The sequence below is a fragment of the Ranitomeya variabilis genome, unplaced genomic scaffold (genome assembly GCF_051348905.1).
Source record: "Ranitomeya variabilis isolate aRanVar5 unplaced genomic scaffold, aRanVar5.hap1 Scaffold_112, whole genome shotgun sequence".
Classification (NCBI taxonomy): Eukaryota; Metazoa; Chordata; class Amphibia; order Anura; family Dendrobatidae; genus Ranitomeya; species Ranitomeya variabilis.
Genome location: NW_027507939.1, coordinates 162,792 through 185,241, shown reverse-complemented (window position 1 = coordinate 185,241; position 22,450 = coordinate 162,792). Strand labels below are relative to the sequence as shown.

The following is a 22,450-nucleotide window of genomic DNA, read 5'->3' as shown; positions in this document are numbered from 1 at the left end:
CCTTTGTTCTGTTATTGTGAGATATTAGACAAACTATTTGGGATAGTAGAATGATAAATACATATTCTTGATCTCCATCGAAACATCTACCCATCACTCTAAACACAGTCGTCTAACTCCATCGGGGGAAGAAGTAGTGATTGCTCTGTACATAACAGGACATATTTGATCTCATTAGAAAGCCCACGGTAATCTGAGATGAATGCTGGGTATGATATGATTCTGACATGTCCTGTAGCGAAGATACCAGCATTAGATATCTTTAGGGGACATTTAGTTACACTGAAGAAAGAGGCGGGCGATCTCAACACAGCCCTTTCTGTGAGGTCACAGGCTGTAGGTTATAAAGTTGATGGCAGGCTTCCAGGGGGGGAGTTGTGAGTTTTTACCTGAAGCGACCAGACTGCGAGTGCCAATGCACTGGGATAGATGGAAAGCTCTCCTAGCCTGTTGCCTGCAAATGCAATGATCTGAGAATATGTGAGTGTTACCTTTTCTTCATTTAATCCTTTTATTTTTATAATTACCTTGTACATATTTGCAATTGTCTCATTTGTAACATCTTTGTAAAATATTTTGATAAACACTGCATAAACTTTATGGGTATATTATTTCATGCCAGTTATTTCTCCATGCTCTAAACCGTACCCTGTCTCTGAAGGGAATTACGCTACTGTTTGGGTTAGCTCCAGACCCGTTCAATCGGAGCTGGTGGCAGCGACCGTGTGCAGGCTTTTGGGGGTCACTGTAGCGACTGCGGCTTGATAATTATTGTTCCTGCCTGAGTGGGAGTAGTTATCGCGTTGCTGCAGTGCGCCCAATAGCCAGTACATAGCAGGCAGCCTTTCTGGCGAATAATCACCCTAGGTGCAGTACCTAATCTGACCTGACAAAAGGGGGGCGCCAGAGAGCTGCAAGGTTTAAGTGGAACTGTAAGCGGGATACACAAATCCCTGCAGTTCATGGTATATTGAAGAGCAGTGGGATACCTAAAATAAGCCCCTGCTGTAAACAAGAGGTCAATAGCCTTGTGTGTGTTTTTTTTTCATCACATTGTGGCAGTGGAGGGATAACTAGGATAAGCCCCCCTGCACATGTGATAGCCGTCTGCTGGTCTAAAGTCACCCCAATCCGTGACATATTGTAGGCAGCGGCTAAGGGATCTTGACAGTCACGGTGTGAATCGTGACAGGAAAAAAAAAAGATATAAAAATAAACAAAGAAAAGCCCGCACAACTCAGTGGTGATATTCCCCGTCATCCTGCAGCTAAATCTCAGCCACCATCCATGTGATGACTGCAGACAATCACTGGCCTCAGTAGTGAAGCTTACATGTACACCACGTAACTGCTGTGGCCAGTGATTGGCTGCATCGGTCCCGTAAATGATGCACATCATCTATTCCACTTATGTTTTGCGGGATTTTGAGGTTTTGTAATATTTTGCCCTTGCACATTCCTAAAATCACGGTGTCATGAATATGTACGCCTACACAGCTCTGCTACATCTCTTTGGCTTTGTACTAGCAGGCTCCAGCCCTGATCCCCCCTTCACAGCTGCGTATGTAAGTCCACTTCTCCCTCTCCCCTGCTGTTCAGCTGTAATGTGTGAAACCAGTGTGCTAGCAGTCTCGCTGGTTACTTTTATGGCGCTGAACTGGTTGAAAGCAGCCTACAGCCTCATGGCCATCTCTTTATCTAGTACAGTGTTCATTTTAAGACCAAATATAATGGCATTGATTAAGTGGGGTAGGGGGAATCTTACATTTTTGGAATGTGCATCAGTAGAGCTACCCTCCCATGAGTTTTCAAAGCTCAGTGCCTAGCAGAACCTGAGAAATGCATTACTGCTTACTCAAGTCACATAGCCAAGTCATGTTTGGACTTAAATGAACGGCAATCTCATGCTTGGGAGAATGACTGTTTTGGCGCCCTTCTACGAGGTTCCCACCCTGAGTTATGGCCGATGTAACGTTTTTCATAACTTCCAGAAGGGAGTGCATGTCATAGCTTCGCCCAATCAGTGTGGTCATGAAGCACAGGGCATAACATTGACCAGCTGAGTTGAGAGGTGGTCTTTTGCCTAGGAAGCCTGCTACAGGAGGCTCAGCAACCAGCCTGATGCATTGGGATGTCACTTCCTTCGCCCCATGGCAGCCATGATATGCGTGAACTGTAAGTGCTTTTCATCCTTAATCCTTTTTATTTTGTAATCGTTCTGTACATACTATAATTGCCTCATCTTGTAATATCGTTTTTATACTCTTTGTAAACACTGCCTAATCTTTCTTGGAGTAAAAGATATAATATTTACTTGTGTTGTTCTCCTTGCTCTAAACGTACCCCTAGTCCTCCAACCTAAGCCATTGCTACTGATCAGGTCAGAAGCCAACCCACTATTAATCATAGTAATAGGAGCTGGTGGCAGCGAAGCGTTTTGAGCTTGTTGAGCAAAGCGGGCAGTGACGGAAAGGGTCTTATAAGTTGATTTCCTGCCTGTGACTGGGAATAGGTATAACGCCCTCACTGCAGCGTGCCCGATAGTCAGTACACGAGCAGGCAGCCTTTCTGGTGACTAATTATCCTAGGTGTAGTTCCCTGACTAACCTGAGGGTAAGGGGGGGGCAAAGAGCTGCAAGTTCCAAACCGGAACTGGGATATAAATAAATCCCTGATGAAGAACTGGGGGCAACCAAACACCTCCGATTCATGACACACGGACAAGCCTCTCAGTCAGATTTCGCACTTAACCCTGGAACATTAAGGACACTTACCCTCGGGCGCTGGTCTCTCTGCTGCCGCTGCCGGCGGGCCTCTCTGGCGCCCTCTTCCGACCAACAAAGGCTCAGGTGCTGGCTGCTGAGGTCTGACTGCTGCTGGCCGGGGGTCTTGGGGCTGCTGTGGTCCGAGTGCCGGCCAGGATTGAGGCTGCTGTGCTCTCACTGCTGGCCGGGGGCCTTGGGGCTGCGGTGGTCTGACTGCTGCCCAGGCGCCTTGGGGCTGCGGTGGTCTGACTGCTGCCCAGGCGCCTTGGGGCTGCGGTGGTCTGACTGCTGGCTGGGGTCCTTGGGGCTGCGGTGGTCTGACTGCTGGCTGGGGTCCTTGGGGCTGCGGTGGTCTGACTGCTGGCTGGGGTCCTTGGGGCTGCGGTGGTCTGACTGTTGGCTGGGGTCCTTGGGTCTGCTGTACCTGTAAATTTGAGAGTTATTCAATAATATAGTAAGGAAAAAAAAAATTGGACCCAGATTCCCATAATTCTGCTGCCTCTGCAGGATTAGAGAACAATGCAATGCATTGTGGGAAAAAAAGAAACCGCTTGAAGCGCCTCCATTATGAAAAAGCAGCAGGAATTACTAAAAGGGTTAATGAGTGGGGTACAAAACCTGTCCAGGTGGTCTTTGTGGGGCCTGCTCCTGCCCACGAGCTCGGCCGCGGGCCCGGGATCTGGCTCGTCCGCTCATCTTTTACTTCTGCAAAGGAAGCAGATTTCAATATATAAATGGAAAAAAAAAAAAAAATCTATCTATCTATCTATCTATATATATATATATATATATATATATATATATATATATATATATATATACATACACACATATATTTTTCACCCTGAAAAACTGTGCATCTGTGACTGTGAAAAAAAGGTGCATCATCCTACTCATTACAAGACTGAGTGCCGGCTCACTGAGGGATTACAGGATAGCTGCCTATTGAAGGCTATGCGGAGATCAGCGAGAGGCCCGTCTTCTAGTAAGTGTTTAGTCTCACCCTAGTTGGACTCACAGCTATATTGCTCAGTATTGCTCTATAATTTACTCCATGCTGCTGCTTTCTAGTGTTTAATCTCACCTAATAGCTGGATTTCCAGGTATATGGCTCTGTACAATGACCTCCATCTTGCTGTCTAGTAACTGCTTCAACTCACCACAGAGCTGGATTTCCAGCTACACAGCTCTATTACATCTTTTAGGCTGAAGATCCTGTCTTGTAATTGTTTAATCTTACCCCAAATCTGGATTCACAGATACGAGGGGCGTTCATTAAAGATTTTCCCTGACCCACTTCTATTTATCACAGGACGATGACACTGCACATGTGTAATGATACAAGTCTCTGTAGATTTTGTGCCAATTTGCCACTCAGACCTGATAACGGTGTTGATGTTACAGGTGCTGGAGTGGTGTGAAGTTTGATAATGGACCCAGTGGATTCCGAGCCGTCATCAAGTTCCTTTATTGAAAGGCCGCACACCAAAGAGACGTTCGATGAGATGAAAGGTGATGATTCCCATCATATTACGTAGTCAAGAACTGCAATAAACACATGAAAACAGGATTGTTGAAAGGAAATTCAAAACTCGTGTAACATATTATCCCTTTTAAAAAGATTTTTAAATTTTTATTAATGATATATTAAAAATACCACTTCCCAGTGAAAACGAAAAAAAAAAAATTGATAATATACAGATCTACTGGGTGCACCTGCCCTCAACCAATGACACTACGCTCCCCTACTATCCCTACCTAACAGTGGAGGTTGGCACCCCGATAGATAATTTGGCGCCCCCACTCCGCGACGGCTGGTAACCTACTGGCCCTATTAAGGACCTAGCCGGCTAAAGGAGGGAAAACATGGAGCAATTGGCAGAAATGAAGAAAGCGTAGGAGAGCTAAACTGAGGTGCACACCAGTATTATAAACTTTCCTTATCAAAGCCCAGAATTTGGGACAATGACACTACCATGGACATATACTTAAAACATGTAAGACATTACACACATGAATAAATATTGTTTTTATCTTTAGATAAATATGTCAGTTCTATTGCACAGCCTAAACAAATAAACAGCTATGTGCATAGAGGGTAGAAAATCAGCAGGAAAGACATAAATGCCAAATGACCTGGTTCGGTCCAAATTTAAGCCTGTGCATAACAGCACTCCCCTGTCAGCATTGGGTTAAATCAGATCATGTCTCAACACTGTGGTACACCTGAGACCATTTTCCATTACCCGTATATACAAAAATAGCCAGGGGTAAGTATCTATGTTTACACACAATGCAGTGGACCAATAAATGATTTTAGAGGCAGCCAGTAACAAGGGGTATTGTCCCCCACACAAAAACACTTAGCTGTCCACGATACGCCCCAATGGGTGTAAACATAGATACTTACCCCTGGCTATTTTTGTATATACGGGTAATGGAAAATGGTCTCAGGTGTACCACAGTGTTGAGACATGATCTGATTTAACCCAATGCTGACAGGGGAGTGCTGTTATGCACAGGCTTAAATTTGGACCGAACCAGGTCATTTGGCATTTATGTCTTTCCTGCTGATTTTCTACCCTCTATGCACATAGCTGTTTATTTGTTTAGGCTGTGCAATAGAACTGACATATTTAGCTAAAGATAAAAACAATATTTATTCATGTGTGTAATGTCTTACATGTTTTAAGTATATGTCCATGGTAGTGTCATTGTCCCAAATTCTGGGCTTTGATAAAGAAAGTTTATAATACTGGTGTGCACCTCAGTTTAGCTCTCCTACGCTTTCTTCATTTCTGCCAATTGCTCCATGTTTTCCCTCCTTTAGCCGGCTAGGTCCTTAATAGGGCCAGTAGGTTATCAGCCGTCGCGGAGTGGGGGCGCCAAATTATCTATCGGGGTGCCAACCTCCACTGTTAGGTAGGGATAGTAGGGGAGCGTAGTGTCATTGGTTGAGGGCAGGTGCACCCAGTAGATCTGTATATTATCAATTTTTTTTTTTTTCGTTTTCACTGGGAAGTGGTATTTTTAATATATCATTAATAAAAATTTAAAAATCTTTTTAAAAGGGATAATATGTTACACGTAGTCAAGAACTGGCATCGTCAATTCAGATGTGGTCGGGCTTCGGTGCAAACAGCTCCAATTCCAGGGCGACCCCACTTTGCTATTGATGAACACATCATCCAGCAAGTGGAGGGCGCCCTTTTGGAAAATCGCCGCATAACCATTCGCCACCTAGCCCAAAATGTCAAGATTAGTGTGGTGTCCATGGAAAAAATCATCCAAGACCATCTTCACATACATAAGGTATCTGCTCGCTGGGTTCCCCGGCTGTTCACACCTTTCCAGAAGCAGGAACGAGTCTAACGCTCTCAGGCTTTATTGACAATGTGCCGTGGAGGCCAGGAGGATTTTATCAACAGATTGATTACACAGGATGAAAGCTGGATCCATCACTAGGATCCTGAGACTAAAGTCCAGTAGATGTAATGGAAGCATCATGACTCACCTCCAAAGAAGGCACGTGCCCAACCCTTGGCAGGCAAGGTCATGCTCACAGTATTTGGGACCAGCACAGAGTAGTATTGATGGATTCTCTAGCAAAGGGTACCATGATCACTGGGGAATACTGTGCTTCACTGCTGCGGAAATTGCAGGAGGCCATCAAAACCAAGAGCCGTGGAATGCTCACCGAAGATGTCAGCTTTTTGCAAGACAATGCACCAGTTCACAACACGCGATCCTGTGGCCTAAAATTCTACGACATCCCTTTATTCACCAGACTTCCACCTCTTTCCAACAATTAAGTTATCCAGATAATGAGACTCTGATTTCCGAAGTCACAACGTGTCTTTTGGAGCAACCTGTTGACTTTTACAAGCGAGGTGTGCACAGTTGCTTAACCCCTTAACGACCGTCTATACGCCTTTTGAACAGCGCTGAGAAATAAGGTTATAGCGCTTCCCAGTTTTGGAAAATCTCTAGGGTCTCTGCTACCGGGGGTAGCTGATACTCCGGAGAACATGATTAGGGTCGGTTTATTCTCCGATTAATGGCAAAAAAAAAAAGGCAGATTTTCCATTTATTTCTCTCTCCTCTATGATCTAACACATCAGAGGAGAGAGAAATGGGATCCGCCCCTGGTACCTCGGGCTCCGGCACCCGCCCCTCATCATCTTCTTCCAGGAAAAAAGATTTCTCCTATTGTTTCATTTTGATCACTGTGATAGACCCCATCACATGATCAAAACAGGGATTTTTGTGTACTCACCGTAAAATCCTTTTTTCCGAGCCACTCATTGGGCGACACAGGACCGTGGGTGTTATGCTGCTACCACTAGGAGGCTGACACTAAGTGAATACAAAAAAAGCTAGCTCCTCCTCTACAATATACACCACCCACTGGCTCCAGCCCAAACCAGTTTAGTGACCAAGCAGTAGGATTATTATCATCAAGAATAGGTACATCATGTTAAATCAGAAAAACAATAGCAGCCTTCAGTCCAACACCGTGGGTGCTGTGTCCCCCAATGAGTGGCTCGGAGAAAAGGTTTTTTACGAGGAGTACATAAAAATCCCCGTTTCTCCTTCGCCACATTGGAGGACACAGGGCCGTCGGAAGTTCCAAAGCAGTCCCTGGGTGGGAAATAACAGAGTAAACTCCCAGCATCTATGGACATCATAATGCTTTGAGAAAGTGTGCAGGCTAGACCAGGTCGCCACTTTACAAACCTGCTCCGCAGACTCTTGATGCCGAATGGCCCATGAAGCACCTACCGACCGAGTGGAGTGTGCCTTGATCCCCGCATTAAGCTTCTCGAATAGCCGACCGAATCCATGTGGCTATTCCTGACTTAGAAGCGGTCGATCCCTTCCGGTGCCCCTTCGAGAGCACGAACAGGGCGTCCGTCTGGCAAAAAGGCACCGTCTTAGACACGTACCTTCTGAGAGCCCTCACAAGATCCGAAGAGTGGAAAGCTTTCTCCACACGATGCACCGGTGCTGGGCAAAACGAGGGTAGGACAATATCCTTGATAAGGTGAAACAGCTACACCACTTTTGGAAGGAAGGGCAGGGACAACCTGAGGACTACCTTGTGTCTGAAGTCAGAAAAGGCGCTTGGCAGGAGAGAGCAACTAGCTCCGAGATCCTTCTGATTGATGTTACCGTGACTAGGAAGGCGACCTTCCATGAGAGGTAGGAGAGACAACCTGTAACGGTTCGAAGGGAGATTCCTATAGGACACCTAGGACCAAGTTAAGGTCCCAGGCGTCTAAGGGCGCTATGTAGAGGTACCACACAAGAGACTCCCAGAAAGAAAGTTCTCACCTGCGGTTTGGAAGAGACTTTATTCTGAAACAATAAGGACAAGGCAGACCCACCCTTTGAGGGAGCTCGGCGCTAGGCCCGAGTACAGACCGGACTGAAGGAATTCAAAAAAGGCTTTCCAGGTCCGATGATAGATGCGTACTAACACCAGCTTCTGATGCGTACTGACACCGGCTTCAGAGCATTAATCATGGTGGAAACTACCTCATGGGAGAAACCAGCTACGGTTAGGACCCAGGAGTCAACGGCCAAGCCCACAAACTCAGGGCCCTGAGTTCTGGTGTCAAACGGGCCCTGGAAAGGCAGGTCTGGTCGATCTGGTGATTGCAAAGGGATGTCTGACAAGCTGCACTAATTCTGCGTACCACGCTCGGCGTGGCCAGTCAGGAGCAACTGGGATCACCGGTACTCCCTCTGCTTTGATCTTCCTGAAGGCCTTCGGAATCAAAAGCAATGGGGGAAAACATGTAGGGAAGACTAAACTGACTCCACGGAAGGACGAGCGCGTCCACCCGATGGCTCTCAGGTCCCGTAATCGAGCTACAAACTCAAGCATCTTGGCATTCAGATCCACGTCTGGTGTCCTCTAGTGAAGATAGGTCTGCTGGAAAATTTCCGGATTAAGAGACCACTCTCCCGAGGGCAGGCCTTGACAGCTGAGGAAGTCCGCAGCCCAGTTTTCCATGCTCAGGAGTTAACAGCCGAGATAACGGAGTGGTTTCTATTGGCCTAGTGAAGGATGTGTTCCACCTCGCGCTTTGCTGCAGATGACCCCTCTGTAAGCCATGGCCATGGCATTGTCTGATTGAATTCGGATGGGACAGCCTGTCAGGAGACGATGGAACCGCCGCAGGAACAGCCAGATCGCTCGGATCTCCAGCACATACAGTAGATGGGAAGAGAACACTCCTCTGAGGAGACCATTTACCCTGGGCAGTATGTTGACGAGGGAGAAGAGGCTCCTGTCACATGCGTCCAAAGCGCATGTTGTCCCTCATGCCAAGGCGGATGGAACGAACAGATGGTTGACAAAGTGCTCAGGCCACTTGCTGAAGGGCTAGCAAGACGACCAGGCCCTGAGAATGTAGACTGGACATGACTGCCGCCATGACCTTTGAGCATACCCTGGGGGCGGTAGCAAGGCCGAAGGGCAAGGCTAAACTGAAAATGTTCTTCGCGGATGGCGAAGTGCAGGAACCCTTGGAGAGAGGGAGACTCCATCCTCAAATGCCGTACTCTGACAGAATTGTTCAGAAGCTTTAGGTCCAGGATGGCCCTGGCTGTACCATCCTCTTTTGGGACCACAAATAGATTCGACTAGAAACCCTTGAACTTCTCATTTCCCGGAACCGGGGTAATGACCCAGTCTTGCGGAGTGACTCAAAATGGGAAATGCTGGTCGTGAATGGCGAAGCGCAGGAATCTCTAGTGGCGGATGAAAGATCGGGATATGTAGGTAAGCATCTTGGATGTCGATGGATGTCAAAAAAACATTCCCTCTTCCATAGAAGCGAAGACTGAATGCAGAGATTCCATGCGAAAATGACAAACCTTGACAAACTTGTTTAGAAGTTTGAGGTCTTGTAAAATACGGACAGCCAGGCCTGACTGAATAGAAGTAGGCGGCCGCCCACCCTGCCGGTGTCGACCAGACGATGCCAGGAGTCAGCGGCGGAAAATCTCTGAGACCTAGATCCCTTAGATCTCAACTGTTTAGGGCAAGACCAGTGTCGACTAGGTCTGTAGGAGACTTGAGAACCTATGTCCCTGTGTGGGGGAGTGCCCTGACCCGGGGAAGGTAGCGACGGTGGACCAGCCCGGGTTGGAGCAAAGGGATCGGAAACGAAATTGTTGATGTCTCCGAAAAAGACACCTAAGCCTCTGCTGGGGAAGAAATTTACTCTTTCCTCCCGTGGCATCAGAAATAAGCTGATCCATGTTCTTACCAAATAGGCGACCACTCTGGAAAGGCAGAGATATCAAGGACTTTTTTTTTTTATGCAGAGTCCACTTTCCACTCTCTGAGCATAATGCTCTGCTGATCGTGACTGCGTTCGCTGCCAATAGAGCAGAACAGCCAGCTGCAACCAAAATGCGTGTACCAGGTAATGTCCAGGCCACAAAATTTGACTGCTTCAGAGGAGATAATTACCGCTCTGAATGGATTTGGCCAGGGTATCTGCCCAGAAGACTATCGCCTTAGAAACCCATTCTGCAGCGACTGAAGGGCAGAGGGCCGAGCCTGAGGCCTCAAAAAACAGAGCGAGCCTGGTGTTCCATCTGATGGTCTGTGGGATTTTTAAAGGATGACCCATCCGTTACGGATAAAAGGGTCTTGGATGCCAGGCGAGAAACTGGAGGGTCTACAACAGGGGATTCAGCTCAATCCTTCCCCGGCACAGCCGAAAAAGGATATTTCGCTTCGAGAGACTTTTGTCCTGTGAAGCGTTTGTCCGGTCGCTCCCTGTAACGATTGCGTATGGCCGTAAACTCAGGGTGGACTGCAAAAGTCTTATGGGGGTGTTTAGTCCTCTTAAAGGATGCAGCTTGATCCGGAACGGAATCAGATTTCTCTTCAATGTGTCAGATTGACCTCCTCCATCAGCGAATCCACCATTTTTATGGAACGCTTCACGAATTTGCGTGTCAACCTTGCGCAGGGGCCATGATAATCTTCTCTGTATCGTTCCAATTTTAGTATATGTGCTGCCTATGCGAGCACCTGGAAGTCTTGTGAATCCAAGTCCAAGGGGCCGCCCGATTCGTACTCAGAATCGCGGTAGTTACTGACCCCTGGGGAGGGAGAGCGAGAAGCGTAACTCGCCAACAAGAATGCACGTGAACGCTCTGGGGACGTGCTGCTGATCCTTTTCCTAGACACCGGTAGGTTTCTAGAGGGCTGACACCTACTGATCGACTGCTCCCATAGGGAGAGGATCCATTTATGTCAGACCTGCGCATACTCCGACCCCTGGAGGGATCGTGGAGGGACTCAATCACTTTGGCCAGAGAAGCCATGGATTGTGACAGTGTCGTAGCCCACTCAGGGGGGCTCGGTACACTGGGCTTGGTGGTGGCGGAGGCTCCTGAGGTAATTTGGGGGGTCACAGGCCTTGCAGAAGTCTGAGCCTAAGGAAACACAGACTGGCAAGGAGGTACATGAAGTGAAGGGCTGCAATAGCCTAGTGAGCCTGTATAGATGCTTTAGGTCGGGACATTGTACCCTTCTGTGTGTCCCCTGTAGGACACTTCTGCAGTGAGAGGGTTACAGCAGGAGGAGGAGGGTGGTCCAGAGAAGCCCCCTCACCCAGACCCTGTGTCCCCACTGTAGCTGTGAGCCTCCCCAGACAGTGCCGACGCCTGCGGGAGCTGCTCCCGACAAATTACCTCAGAGACCAGACAAATTACCTCACTCAGAGACCAGACAAATTACCTCAGAGACCAACTGCCAGTGTGTGCCCAGAGGGGCCGCGGGAGAAGGGAAGATGGCCGCCGAGATTACAAGAGGCGCTTCTCGTCCTGTACGAGAAGCGCCAGAAAGGTGGGCGGAGCCGCTGGGACACGTCACAGCGGGGGCGGAGTTACAGAATGCGGCCTAGCAGAGAACCGAAGCTGGGGACTAAATTTATCGGCGCCGGTACCAGAAGGGCCAGGCAGCGCCACCACCATCAGGAAAAGCCCCCTCTATCCAGCGCCGCCCCAGACCGCCTGCCCAGAGCCCTCCAGCCCCGGAACTTACCCGGAGAAGCTGCCGGGGGGCAGGTGCCAGCGATATGCGGCGGGTACGTGTCCTCCTGATGCCGCTGCTGCTCTTGGACGTGCACGGATAAAGGGATCAGCCTCGGTCCACCACCCCTTTAACCCCTTCCCGACCTGTGACACAGCGTAGGCGTCATGAAAGTCAATCCGCCCTGTGACGCCTGTGCTGTGTCACAGAATGATCGCGTCCCTGCAGGCCGGGGAAAGGGTTAACGACAGGGGGAGGGGGAGGGGTGCTACAGGCCCCCCCCCCCCCTTCGTGGCTACGATCGCTCTGATTGGCTGTTGAAAGTGCAACAGCCAATCAGCAATCTGTAATATTTCACCTATGAAAATTGGTGAAATATTACAATCCAGCCATGGCCGATACTGCAATAGCTGGAGACCCCGATCTGCCCCCCACCGACTGACGGCGGCGATCTGCAGCCGCCGTCAGTGTTCCCTACCCCTCCGTCCTGTCCTCAGCACTTAGGGTTGCACTTAGGGCTAGGGTTGCACTTAGGGCTAGGGTTACAATTAGGGTTAGAATTAGGGCTAGGGTTGGAATTAGGGCTAGGGTTGCACTTAGGGCTAGAATTAGGGCTAGGGTTGGAATTAGGGCTAGAATTAGGGCTAGGGTTGGAATTAGGGTTAGGTTTGCACTTAGGGCTAGGGTTGCACTTAGGGTTAGGGTTGCACTTAGGGCTAGGGTTACAATTAGGGTTAGAATTAGGGCTAGGGTTGGAATTAGGGTTAGAATTAGGCTATGTGCACACGGTGCGGATTTGGCTGCGGATTCGTATCAGTTTTCCATCAGGTTTACAGTACCACGTAAACCTATGGAAAACCAAATCCGCTGTGCCCATGGTGCGGAAAATACAGCGCAGAAACACTGCGTTGTATTTTCCACAGCATGTCAATTCTTTGTGCGGATTCCGCAGCGTTTTACACCTGCTCCATAATAGGAATCCGCAGGTGAAATCCGCACAAAAAACACTGGAAATCCGCGGTAAATCCGCAGGTAAAACGCAGTGCCTTTTACCTGCCGATTTTTCAAAAACGGTGCGAAAAATCCGCACACAAATCCGCAACGTGGGCACATAGCCTTAGGGTTGGAGTAAGGGTTAAGACTAGGTTAGGGGTGTGTTGGGGTTAGGGTTGTGGTTAGGGGCGTGTTGGGGTTAGTGTTTGAGTTAGAATTGAGGGGTTTCCACTGTTTAGGCACATCAGGGGGTCTCCAAATGCGACATGGCGCCACCATTAATTCCAGCCAATCTTGCATTGAAAAAGTCAAATGGTGCTCTCTCCCTTCCGAGCCCCGACATGCGCCCAAACAGTGGTTCCCCCCACATATAGGGTATCAGCGTACTCAGGAGAAACTGGACAACAACTCTTGGGGTCAAATTTCTCCTGTTACCCTTGGGAAAATAAAAAAATGCTGGCTAAATAATCATTTTTGAGAAAATAAAAATTATTTTTTATTTTCCTGGCTCTGCGTTATAAACTTCTGTGAAGCACTTGGGGGTTTAAAGTGCTCACTATGCATCTAGATTAGTTCCTTGGGAGGTCTAGTTTCCAAAATGGGGTCACTTGTGCGGGAGCTCCAATGTTTAGGCACACAGGGGCTCTCCAAACGCGACATGGTGTCCGCTAATGATTGGAGCTAATTTTACATTCAAAAAGTCAAATGGCGCTCCTTCCCTTCCGAGCCTTGCCGTGCGCCCAAACAGTGGTTTACCCCCACATGTGAGGTATCAGCGTACTCAGGAGAAATTGTACAATAACTTTCGTGGTCCAGTTTCTCCTTTTACCCTTGGGAAAATAAAAAAAATTGTTGCTAAAAGATCATTTTTGTGACTAAAAAGTTAAATGTTCATTTTTTCCTTCCATGTTGCTTCTGCTGCTGTGAGACACCTGAAGGGTTAATAAACGTCTTGAATGTGGTTTTAAGCATCTTGAGGGGTGCAGTTTTTAGAATGGTGTCACTTTACCACTCTGGCGGTGAAAATTGCGCGGTAGCCCACGCCAATTTTTTCCGCCATTTAACCCTTTATTTTACAAGCTACAGCACCCAAATTTTGCACATACACACTAGTAACATTAGTAGTGTGGAATATGCAAAAAAAAGACATGAGATGGTTTACTGTATGTAATCATGTCTCATATCCTGTCGGGTTTGGGAAGGAGAAATGAAAAGCTGGCAATTGAATTACGGGCTTTCCTCTAAGGGTACGTGTCCACGATCAGGATGGCCGGCGGTATCGTCGGAGCAGCAAACCCGCTCGGCGCTAAGCCCCGCCCCCTTCTGGGACGCGATGATGCCGGATGTGTTCATTGCACACATCCGGGATCATCGCACCCCTCGCATAGCGCCCTGTGTTATTCCTTGCGGTGGCGCAGCGTCGCCGCAAGGAACACGGACATGCTGCGATCTTAAAAGACGCGCAGCATGTCTGGAGTCGCAGGGCCGCCGTGTGCGTGTTTTCACGCATAGTGGACACGGGATTTTAAAAAATCCCCTCCACTATACTGGAACATCTGGACGCTGCGTGTTTGACGCTGCGGCCCCACGCAGCATCAAACACGCAGCGTTTCCTGAACGTGGACACGCACCCTAACACCGCTGCGTATTTCTCACAAGTCACACTGCTGGTCCGTGTGGAATCCGTATTTTTCTCGCCCCCATAGACTTTCATTGGCGCAATACGGTGACAAACGCAGCATGCTGTGATTTTCTACGCCCGTAACATACCGTATATTACGGATGCGTAATATACGGCAGATAGGAGCTGGGCCATAGAGATTCATTGGGCCGTGTGCAATGTGTATTTTACGGACGTAGTTTATGCTCATACGTCCGTAAAACTCGCTAGTGTGAGGCCGGCCATAGTCAGTAGCACAGAGCGGTATAACTCAGCACTTATTTACTTACTCCTGTGACCATTTCATTGTACTCCAGCGCGTGCGCACTATGCACAGCGTGCACGCTGTCAGGCAGCCCTGAGCGGATGACGTATGTCCGCTCTGAGACGCCGGCGCATGCGCAGTAGGACGCACGCCGGGCTCGGCGTGTACAATGAGGATTGCACATACTCCATGGGGGAATCTGGCTCAGGCACAGCTGTTCATGGTAATGTAAACTGATTATTTCCTATTTAAACATTAGGCTGGCAATGCGGTTACTACCCCGGACGAAGCCACAAGTCTGGCGACACGCGTTGGGTCTCCGCAGCCCGCACTTTCACTTATTAGGGTCCTCATGCTCACATGATTCTGCCCATGGCTGGCCACGGAAGGGTTATTATTTAAGGCAGGTTTGCCGCTTATGCACCTCATTCTCTCCAGTCGCCAGGTTCACTGTTGGGTGTGTAGTGGACAGTATTACATGTCCTTCTTGGTGGCAGTACTGGCCCTATCTGCTTAGGAGTTACATCTGGATGTTCCTTTTATAGTGTATTTTTCGTCATTTAACCCTCCGTTATTTCCTCCTGGCTTCATCTTAGCTGATGTGTGCTGTTATGTCACTTGGCATCTGCTTATTGGTTTGTCATTTGCGCAGGCACTCGGGCGAGCCGCACTCATGTTACAGACTTGATGGTCATGCTGTCTATATAGCTATTGTCATCGGTGGGCATGTTCACTTTGTACCCCTCAGTTATGTGCGGGCTTTTCTGCCTTATTAGGGGCCGTTGTGTGTACGGGGTTTCTTTGTATCTCCCCTTTTTTTATATGGTTTTAATGTGTGTGCTTTGCCTTCTGTGTATTTTGTGAAATAAAGCTGTGTTCTATCATGCTATTCTTATTTATGTGGTGATTCCCGGTTATGAGGCCTACCTTTTATCTCTTTACATTATTACAGGGACGAAACACGGCGCCACAGAGACGAAACACGGCGCCACAGAGACGAAACACGGCGCCACAGAGACGAAACACGGCGCCACAGAGACGAAACACGGCGCCACAGAGACGAAACACGGCGCCACAGAGACGAAACATGGCGCAAAGAAGAAACACGGCGCCACAGAGACGAAACACAGCGCCACAGAGACGAAACACGGCGCCACAGAGACGAAACACGGCGCCACAGAGACGAAACACGGCGCCACAGAGACGAAACACGGCGCCACAGAGACGAAACACGGCGCCACAGAGACGAAACACGGCGCCACAGAGACGAAACATGGCGCAAAGAAGAAACACGGCGCCACAGAGACGAAACACAGCGCCACAGAGACGAAACACGGCGCCACAGAGACGAAACACGGCGCCACAGAGATGAAACACAGGAAAAACCAGATGAAACAACACCGGCAGGGTCACTAAACGGTTAACAGTGCGGAGGAAGAGTCCGGTCTAGACGGTTACCAGCACCGGCAGCCGCCAGCACCACGTGACACCAAACGGAGCTCAGCCTGACATAAACACTTTACAGGCACTAAATACTGAACAGTAGTACTATGAGATCCTGAGACTTGTAGTTCTACAGCGCTGCCGACATAGACCACGAGGGATAACCACAGACGCCACCATGAGCTCCTCAGCGTCCACAAACCACACAAACTACTGTGTGCGCATGCGCCAACCGCTCCGCAGAGTCCGCGCCGAACCACCGTGACGCAACACTAAATTGGCTTTTCGCTTAACGCACATGCGCTGAACGTGACGGAGGCTGCAGAGCGGCCATGTTTGAGTCGGGACATTTGGGACTGAAAATGTCATCGCAATAAAATATATCGATCTTCTCTCCAAATATCTAATCATGGGACCGATTCACAGAAGGGAAAGAACGTTCATTTTGTTACTTTTACAGGTTATCTGCCCATAAACAACATGGACAGTGAGCAGTGAGGCGCTGGCAGATTCTAGTCTGCGGAGGACACTGTTATGGGGGATCTGTGGAGGACACTGTTATGGGGGATCTGTGGAGGACACTGTTATGGGGGATCTGTGGAGGACACTGTTATGGGGGTCTGTGGAGGACACTGTTATGGGGGTCTGTGGAGGACACTGTTATGGGGGATCTGCGGAGGACGCTGTTATGGGGGTCTGCAGAGGACGCACTGTTATGGGGGTCTGTGGACGACGCACTGTTATGGGGGATCTGCGGAGGACGCACTGTTATGGGGGATCTGTGGAGGACACTGTTATGGAGGTCTGCGGAGTATGCACTGTTATGGGGGATCTGCGGAGGACGCTGTTATGGGGGGTCTGCGGAGGACACTGTTATGGGGGATCTGCGGAGGACACTGTTATGGGGGATCTGCGGAGGACGCACTGTTATGGGGGATCTGTGGAGGACACTGTTATGGGGGATCTGTGGAGGACATTGTTATGGGGGTCTGTGGAGGACACTGTTATGGGGGATCTGCGGAGGACGCTGTTATGGGGGTCTGCAGAGGACGCACTGTTATGGGGGTCTGTGGATGACGCACTGTTATGGGGGGTCTGCGGAGGACACTTATGGGGGATCTGCGGAGGACGCACTGTTATGGGGGGTCTGCGGAGGACACTTATGGGGGATCTGCGGAGGACGCACTGTTATGGGGGATCTGTGGAGGACACTGTTATGGAGGTCTGCGGAGTATGCACTGTTATAGGGGATCTGCGGAGGACACTGTTATGGGGGGTCTGCAGAGGACACTGTTATGGGGGATCTGCGGAGGACGCTGTTATGGGGGTCTGTGGAGGGCGCACTGTCATGGGGGGTCTGTGGAGGACACTGTTATGGGGGGTCTGCGGAGGACGCACTGTTATGGGGGGGATCTGTGGAGGACACTCTTATGGGGGGTCTGCGGAGGACACTGTTATGGGGGTCTGTGGAGGACGCACTGTTATGGGGGTCTGTGGAGGACACTGTTATGGGGGGTCTGCGGAGGACACTGTTATGGGGGTCTGTGGAGGATGCACTGTTATGGGGATCTGTGGAGGATGCACTGTTATGGGGGGTCTGTGGGTTATGCACTGTTATGAGGGTCTGTGGAGGACGCACTGTTATGGGGGGTTTGTGGGTGAAGCTATTATGGGGGTCCGTACATTATCAGGCCGCAGTGATTGTTCTCTGTTGTCCTCAGATATCGGGATATTTGAGCTGCAGGAGGTGACGAGAGTCGTGGATTGGTCGGGGGACACCGGTGGGTACATCCTGTCACCTCCTGTACCGGGGGTCTCGCCTGTTACCTGTGGGCTGTGTACAGCTCTGGAAAAAATTAAGAGACCACCACATCAAATCCCTGTCACCTGTCATGGCCGCCCAATCTCCAGACCTGAACCCCACTGAAAACCTCTGGAATGTAATCAGGAGGATGACGGATGGTCACAGCCATCAAACACAGAAGAACGGCTGACATTATTCTACCAGGAGCAGAGTGATAGACTGGAGGAAAGCTGCCGAGACGCAGGAAAGCTGAGATTACAAATCATGGTTATTCCACCAAATATTGATTTCTGATCTCTTCCGGAGGTAAAACATTAGTATTGTTGTTTCTAAATGATTAGGAACTTGTTTTCTTTGCATTATTTGAGGTCTGAAATCACTGGGGTTTTACATTTTGACCATTTCTCCTTTTCAGGAAGAAAATACAAAATTTATTGCTGGGAATTTCGGAGACATGTTGTCAGAAGTTTATAGAATAAAAGAACAATTTACATTTTACTGAAAAATATAAAGAGAACAATCAGACAAACTGAACATTGTGCAGTGGTCTCTTAATTTTTGCCAGAGCTGTATATACATGACTGGTAAACCACAACTCCCATGCTGCTAGCACAACACTGCCCCTGGGCCTGCTGAGACTTGTAGTGCCTTGTCTACCGCAGTCAGTAGCTCCGTCCTGTTCTGTAGATTTCCGTCCGCCTTGGTTGCAGTTCGGAGGCCCCTTTATGCCGCACAGTGCGGGGTCCGCCGGTCTCTGCCTTACTGATGCTCTGTCCTGCAGGTCTCTGTATCGCGGGGTCCTCGGGGGGCCGGAGACACGAGATCCTGCAGCTGCTCTTCCCGCAGAAGCTCCTGGAGCAGCAGGACCAGGTAACGGGCGGCGGCTGCAGCGGCTCCGGGGGCTTCAGGGGTTTCGGTCTTGGCTCTTTCTTTTTTATCTTTCTACTCTTTATAAAAGGAAACTTACTGGGGTCTTCCGGACCCCTGATCACTGGTTGGTCCATGCCGGAATCTGTGACCCCAGTTTTTTATTTTGGCGCTAAGGACGCAGCTGAGACCACAAGTGAGCGCAGTAGACTTTGACTTCAGCCGCTCCTCCGGACCCCGATTTTGGGCCAGGGAACAATAGGTGGGGGTCCGATCAGTGACGCCTGCGCTGTGTAACTAGCAGGACCCTGGAGCGGCGCTTGTTAGGACACCACCTGCCCACCCACCACGTGATCGCGGGGTCCGATGGTTTGCCATCATGGACGGAGCCGAATAAATGCCGCCATACTAGTGATCCCCCCTATAGGAGAAGTGATCAGAGGGGACGAAAACACAGGAAAAAGTTATAGAGAAAAAGATCGGAAAAATATTAACCAAAAACAAAACCGAAGATCCTAAAGCAAAAATAAAGAAATAAAAAACGGTATCAAAATCTGGATCCATCCGTGTGTAATGATCTAATCTCGAGGTGACCGTCATAAAAATTGTCGTTTTTCGGTCCCGGAAAAGAAAAAGTGAAAAAATAAATAACTAAAAATCGTTTCTTTTTCCTGACTGTAGATGATGGTCTCTGCACTGAGCTGGACAATCCGGTCATTTCTCCGCACATTGATGGCTGTAAAAACAGAACGCAAACGTCAATGGCGGAATCACATTGTTATTTGCCCAAATGTGACATTTTTTTTTCGTTTTTCAGGATATTCTACTGTAACGTGAATGGGAGCAGTCACAAAAGTACCGCTCCTCCCCAAAAATAAACTGCTATACAGCGATGGGGACAGAACAATAGAAGTGTCAGGGCTCGTGGGGAAAAAAGGTGAAGAAAAACTAAAAATTGGCTGTGACGGAAAATGGGTTCCATCTGTTCCTAAGACTGAGTCTGCATTCTCAATTATCACCACCAGGTGGCGGTGTTACTCTCTTACGTGTTTTCATTCATTTTAATACTACTAGCACTGACCAGCCCAAGTTACAGCAGTAGATAGTGTCGTACCCAGCTCTCCCAGTATCCTGCATGGGCTCCTCACATCCTGGTGATTACTGTATAGGAAAAATCAGTACTGTGAGATTCGTGGTCCATGTACGTGGGTCATCCGTTTGTCCGTGATTCACATCCGTGTGTCGTCTATGTGACACGTACCGTCACATGGGAAATTCAGTACAGTTCTTGCTTATCCCAGGCGCCGGCTGCTGACGGCAGCTCTCATCATTGTTGCCTGGTCTCTCTGAGATCAGCGCCACCAGGAGACCTGCTGTGTACATCTTGCGTAAAATTAAGAATGAAATACAAAAATGGCGTGGGGTCCCGTGTAATTATCATAACCAGCAGAGGGAAAGCCCACAGCTCGGGGCTGATGTTACTAATGTGGGAAAAGGGACAATATCCCAAAAGGTTCCCAGACTATTAACAACTCACAGCTGTCTGCTTAGCCTTTGAGGGACCACCTCACATTTGAAGTCAGTTTGAGGGTTCTATATGGCTGAAAATACCCAAAAGTGACACCATTCTAAAAACTACACCCCTTAGGGTATGTCCTGTTGTGAATTCTGTTTGTGGGCTCCCTCTGGTGGTTACTGATGGGACTGGCTGACTTCTGTCTTGTATTTCCAGTGCACCTGTTCCCATCAGGAAATGGGAGTTTCCTATATAACCTGGCTTCTCAGTCATTCTAGTGCCGGCTATCAATGTTACCAGAGTCCCTCTGTTGCTTGCTACCTGCTCCTAAGTCTGCTGAGTCAGCTAAGTTGGATCATTTGTATTTTTGTGTCTTTTGTCCAGCGTGCATTTATATGAATCTTGCTGCTGGAAGCTCTAGTGAACTGAAATGACCACTCCGGTGTCATGAGTTGATATCGGAGTTAAGGGAATTTCAGGATGGTATTTTGTAGGGTTTTGAGTTGACCGCGAAGTCCTCTTTTGTATTTTCTGCTATCTAGTTAGTGGGCCTCTCTTTGCTGAACCTGTATTCATACTACGTACGTGTTTTCCTCTCAACTAACCGTCATGTTGGGGGCTACTATCACTTTTGGGGTTTCCCTGGAGGCAAGCCAGGTCAGTGTTTTCCTCTATTAGGGGTAGCTAGATCTCCGGCTGGTGCGAGACATCTAGGGATAACACACAGGTATGTTCCCCGGCTATTGTTAGTTGTGCGTTAGGTTCAGCATCGCGGTCAGCTTAGTTTCCATCCTCCTAGAGCTAGTCCTGATTTTGACTATGTCCCTGCCATTGGGAATCATGACAGTATAGCCGGCCATTAATGTGTTAAAAGTATTGGCTGAAGAAAGAGAGAAAAGAAGTTCCTGACACCTTTTTTTTTTTTTTGCTCTGAAGTTCTGTCTAGCCATAATTGCAGTTTGCTGCTTTCCTCTCTTCTTAATCCCTGAATGGCTCAGGTCTCAGCTGTTGAGAAATGGATATCCAGAGTTTAGCTTCAAGTCTGAATAATCTTGCTTCTAAGGTGCAAAATATACAAGACTTTATCATACATGCCTCTATGTCTGAACCTAAGATTCCTATACCAGAGTTTTTTTCTGGAGATAGATCTCGTTTTTTGAATTTCAAGCACAATTGTAAATTGTATCTTTCACTGAGATCTCACTCCGCTGGAGACCCCGCTCAGCAGGTTAAGATTGTTATTTCCTTGTTGCGGGGTGACCCCCAGAATTGGGCATTTGCATTGGCGCCAGGGGACCCTGCGCTGCTCAATGTGGATGCGTTTTTTCTGGCGTTGGGGTTGCTCTATGAGGAACCTAATTTGGAGATTCAGGCTGAAAAAACCTTGATAGCCCTCTCTCAAGGGCATGATGAAGCTGAAATATATTGTCAAAAATTTCGAAAGTGGTCTGTGCTTACTCAGTGGAATGAGTGCGCCCTGGCGGCGAATTTCAGAGAGGGTCTCTCTGACGCCGTTAAAGATGTCATGGTGGGGTTTCCTACGCCCACAGGTCTGAACGAGTCCATGACAATGGCTATTCAGATTGACCGGCGTTTACGGGAGCGCAAACCTGTGCACCATTTGGCGGTGTCCTCTGAGCAGACACCGGAGAATATGCAATGTGATAGAATTCTATCTAGAAGCGAACGGCAGAATTACAGGCGTAAAAATGGGTTGTGCTTCTATTGTGGTGATTCTGCTCATGTTATATCAGCATGCTCTAAACGCACAAAAAAGGTTGATAAATCTTTTGCAATTGGCACTTTGCAGTCTAAAGGTACCGTCACACTAGGCGAGGTTGCAGCGATATCGCCAGCGATCCGTGACGTTGCAGCGTCCTGCATAGCGTTATCGCTATGTTTGGCACGCAGCAGCGATCTGGATCCTGCTGGGATATCGCTGGTTGCAGGGAGAGTGGACGAACTTTCTTTTGTCGCAACTCTCCCGCTGACACCGCTGGATCGCCGTGTGTGACGCCGATCCAGCGATGTCTTCACTGGTATCCATGGTAAACATCGGGTTACTAAGCGCAGGGCC

At 48.7% G+C, this 22,450-nt stretch overlaps 1 protein-coding gene and 1 non-coding gene across 5 annotated transcripts in view; both read right to left on the bottom strand.

Moving 5' to 3' along the window:
* LOC143789172 (piwi-like protein 1) overlaps window positions 1-12,070 on the bottom strand; it is a 101,470-nt gene extending 89,400 nt beyond the window's left edge. Inside the window, exons 1-4 of one of the 4 annotated variants that reach the window (XM_077278961.1) lie at window positions 11,838-12,070; window positions 4,145-4,309; window positions 3,383-3,469; window positions 2,774-3,188 (exon numbers count right to left, since the gene is read on the bottom strand). In XM_077278961.1, the coding sequence (XP_077135076.1) occupies window positions 2,774-3,188; window positions 3,383-3,460 (493 nt within the window). In that variant the 5' untranslated portion in view covers window positions 3,461-3,469; window positions 4,145-4,309; window positions 11,838-12,070. Of the gene's footprint in view, window positions 1-2,773; window positions 3,189-3,382; window positions 3,470-4,144; window positions 4,310-11,531; window positions 11,668-11,837 lie in introns of those variants that run through there. The other 3 variants (XM_077278963.1, XM_077278960.1, XM_077278962.1) reach the window with 3 other exon arrangements.
* Window positions 10,714-10,820, bottom strand: LOC143789175 (U6 spliceosomal RNA). The gene has a single exon (XR_013218968.1). It is a non-coding gene; the product is annotated as a U6 spliceosomal RNA (small nuclear RNA).
* Window positions 12,071-22,450: the final 10,380 nt, after the last annotated feature.